This window comes from Penaeus monodon, chromosome 32 (genome assembly GCF_015228065.2).
Source record: "Penaeus monodon isolate SGIC_2016 chromosome 32, NSTDA_Pmon_1, whole genome shotgun sequence".
Taxonomy (NCBI): Eukaryota; Metazoa; Arthropoda; class Malacostraca; order Decapoda; family Penaeidae; genus Penaeus; species Penaeus monodon.
Genome location: NC_051417.1, coordinates 7,208,798 through 7,212,550, shown reverse-complemented (window position 1 = coordinate 7,212,550; position 3,753 = coordinate 7,208,798). Strand labels below are relative to the sequence as shown.

The window sequence follows — 3,753 nt, the reverse complement described above, 5'->3', positions numbered from 1 at the left end:
TGCCATTAAACCGGACGAATCGATCAAGGGCACGCTGGAGGAGCATGACCCGCACCGGCCGGCGGATGCCAGCGACGGCGCGGCCATCCACCCTTCCCAGATGAAGCCCACGATGCTGCAGCTTCTCTACATCAATATCCTTCGTTGTCGCAGTCGCGGAGACATCGTGCTCGCCGAGTACATCCGCATGTACCGCCTCCTGAACGCCTTCCTGAGTAACTTCGGGAGCTTCGCCACCGTTCAGACGCAGATGCTGGAAGATCGCATAAGAAATCTGGAGATTCGCCACCAAGGCGTAAATCGGCAGGAATACCAAACCCTTTCTGGCATGATCCGCTTTGAGGACGCAGCCGGCACTGTCGGGGATATTGATCCGGTCTCCGGCACGATTCTATTCACGTGTCTGCAGCGCCATCTTCAGTATCTGTCCCTCGCCTTGCATGCGATTATTCCCCTGCCAAGGGACGAGCCTCTCCTGCACCCGTTTGAGTCGGCCTACAGGACCATCCTGGCCAAACCACCAAAAACTGGTTCGGGAGAATTCTCCTGGGGGGCCGGGCCATGCTGCCCCCAAAGGGAGCAGGCCGTGGCCCCCCTAAAGGTGAGTCAGGGCGGGGACCAGCATGGCCCCTGATGGGGGCCCTTCGGCTGTCGTCGGGAGCTGGACAGCTCAGGGAGGCGACGGAGGGGTCCTCGAGACGAGCGGCTCTCGGGAGGCCCCCACTCGGGTTTTGTCACGTGAGACTTTAAAACCCTAAATCAACGATTTTTTATTTGTTTTGGGGGGAAAGGGAAAAATACTTTTTGTAAAAAAAAACATTTAATTGATTTAAAAACCCTTTCTAATTTCATTTCCAGCAACATTTTCATAAGGAAAAGAAAAGACCTTGTTTACAATATTCCGGTGAGTACTGTAAAGATAACAGGTATGCATAGCCAAAAAAAAAGAGGTGGCCCCAGCCTGCAGCAAAGGCATCCATGGTGGATTTCTGACTTTCCTAAGAAAATTCCCTTCCGACGCGATGGCCGGCCAGAAAACCCCATCCCCATCCGGGGTTTTGAGTAAATTTCTGTACACAGCAGGATTGCTTGCCTATTTGTTATTGGAAATGTTTTTACGCGCGTATGAAAACGATGATTCACTGACTAGTTGAAAATGCTAGGACCTCTCTGCCAAGTTCTTGATCCATGTACCTTTAAACCAAACCCGAATAAAAAGGGGACGAGAAACTTCAATTGGGAAATTTAAAGAAAAAACAAAAAACGTGTTGGGCTAAATTTTTACAAACCAAACTTTATAACCTGTCTTTTAAAAAACGGTCTGGTGCGCATTTTCAACAGGGAGATTAAAAAAATTAATCATTGATACATGCTTTTTTGATAAACAGCTCATTGATGAAAAAATATAAATACAACAGAGACTGTAACTATACAGGCGCCTTTACCCCCACGTTAAAAATAATTTGTAAGAAAAAAAAATTTTTTGCAATAATAAACTCGTTGTGGCCTACAGCAAGACGAAAAAAACTACATGTATTGAAAACAACAAAGGAAAAAATTTAAAAAGTAAAAGGTAACGGTTTTAGGACGGGGAACCCTCGACTAGAGAATATCCCCCCCTTGTGGGAAATTATAGCACCTTATACAAAATGTTATTGGTCTTCTAAAAATCTATTTAAATGGGACTGAAAACCTTGTCTGATTTATGTGTGTTTTAACCACTTTTTTAGGCGGTCTTTGGGCTCCTGTCCAAACTTTGCCTGAAACCCACCGTGAGGATAACAAAAATTCTATCGGTTGTAGAATGTAGTCTCTTTTTTGAAATACGATGAAACTCAGTGTTCTTGATTAACTAAGTAATTATACATGAATAATCCCCGGGGGCCGGAAACTCGGGCCTCCCCAAAATACAGGCTTCTTACCCGCCGGATTGAGGTTTAAATGCCGTGCTCGGAAAGGCAAATGCCGGACGCCCAAAATAGGCAAAGGATCCGTCGCATTTGACAGGAACTCCCGTTTTTTTTTTTATAATGTAAATTCTTGCCTGAAAACCCTCTATCATATTAAACCACTTCCATTACCCAAATCTAAATCCTGGGGTTCCCGTCCGAGCAAGCGCGTACCAGGTTTTAGCGATAAAATAAACGGCAAAAGGGGAGGATTCGTACATCTGCGAGCGTGTCCCTTTAACAGTGTCGCACCATGGAAACCGTGATTGATAAATTGATTTGTGGAAACCAGCCCAGGGGCGGTAGACACGGGGGGGTGGCTAACTAAATTTCTAATGAAAAGAAACGTTTCGGGGTCAAGTGGTTTTTGATGACACCCTCAACCAGTAACCTAGTAATCCCCAGTAAACATTCCGTTGGAACTTCATAACCCAAATCGTGTGAACACCATTCAATTTGTAAATGGGTTTGGGCAGGCTGGAGCCCCGTCTTGTGTCTATGTTTACACATCCTGAGATCTCAAGGTTTCTTCTAAGACCTTGTTTTCTTCTCCCTAAGTATTCTCATGCACGGGGAAAGAGCGTTGACTGCTAGCTCTCGGCCTCTCGTCTCACCAAGCCCTCCTTCCTTGGATTGGTCCTGGGCCGTCCCCATGCAAGGCTGGTCCTGGGCCTGCCGAGGGCGCTGCTGCTGCTCACACGTCGGTCTCCAGAGAGCTCTGGCGCCCGATGGCGGTGAAAGACTGGGCTTTGGTCATGGCGCCTTGCTGGTTGCGCCCTCGGAATCTTCTCATGACCGGCGGGATGTTGGCGCTCGTGTTACTCTCCAGGGAGGTGTTCTGGGGGAGAGAAGCTCTTAGTTAAAGGGAAGGTACCCGCGTGGCAGAGACGAGTACGTTGGAGGACCAATGCGCTGTAAATAAATTATGTAAATAAGTAAAGAGAAACATAATTGCAAGATTCATTGATCTAGATGATGGTACTCTAAGCTTAAGGGTATCAGAGGGCAAATATAAAGGTTGAAACAGTAACAACAAGGAATCTGTTAAAGTTAGCTGTGGAATCATCAACATTATTAAAGACAAGTTAGGATTAAGATCATAAAAGATTAGTATACTCATGTAGCTAGTTTTAGAATTTTATTATGGGTGACATAAGCATTTATTGTCAGTGGCCACCGTAAGGTTAATTGCTAGTTATAATGTCAGCATTTAGCATGACGATGGGTTATTGTGGGGGAGAGAGATGGACGCATATGGATGATCCAAAACGAGAACATAAAACATTCTTATACGGTTAAACCCTACAGGAAAAGTAGGGAGATAATATATGTAAATGAGGCATAATATAGTAGAAAAAATGACGTTCTGCTTATCTCCAAAAGCCAGAAAGTACGCAGCTACTGTCAGAACATGTTTATCAGCGAGGTGTACGCGAGCAGGCACCCCCCTTCCCCCTCCCCTTGCGTCCACGTTCGTTTACTGCCCTTTGGAGAGATTTCGCCAGGCAAGCGATGCTGACCCGTAAGGTTGTTTGTTACAGAGCTTAAAATAGCCTGATCCTCCTCCCACTCGCAGACTAGCCTTTCTTCCTCCCCCGATTCCCTCAAAGGGTAATAATGAGCGACAAAAGATAAAGAAAGAAACAAGAAAGGACGAGAAGAGAAAGTAAAAATAGACACAGAGGAAAGGTGAAGCAAGAAAAGAGGAAAAAGGTTCCAAAAAAGAAAGAGGTAGTGATAGTCCCAGTGGGAACATCACCCGTGCTGTACAAAGGACGGGTCGTTTAGCCCTGCGTGAGATACG

At 45.9% G+C, this 3,753-nt stretch overlaps 2 protein-coding genes across 4 annotated transcripts in view; one reads left to right on the top strand and one right to left on the bottom strand.

Moving 5' to 3' along the window:
* LOC119593531 overlaps nucleotides 1–48 on the top strand; it is a 6,832-nt gene extending 6,784 nt beyond the window's left edge. The window contains exon 3 of the mRNA XM_037942493.1: nucleotides 29–48. Within this exon, the coding sequence (XP_037798421.1) occupies nucleotides 29–48 (20 nt within the window). The remainder of the gene's footprint in view (nucleotides 1–28) is intronic.
* A 2,382-nt stretch (nucleotides 49–2,430) lies between these two features.
* Nucleotides 2,431–3,753, bottom strand: part of LOC119593404 — a 24,066-nt gene continuing 22,743 nt past the window's right edge. For 2 of the 3 annotated variants that reach the window (XM_037942334.1, XM_037942333.1), the window contains one exon: nucleotides 2,431–2,787. Coding sequence is in view for 1 of the 3 variants with exons in the window: in XM_037942333.1 (XP_037798261.1) it covers nucleotides 2,644–2,787 (144 nt within the window). In the remaining 2 variants the exon portion in view is untranslated. The remainder of the gene's footprint in view (nucleotides 2,788–3,753) is intronic. The other variant, XR_005230544.1, reaches the window with a different exon arrangement.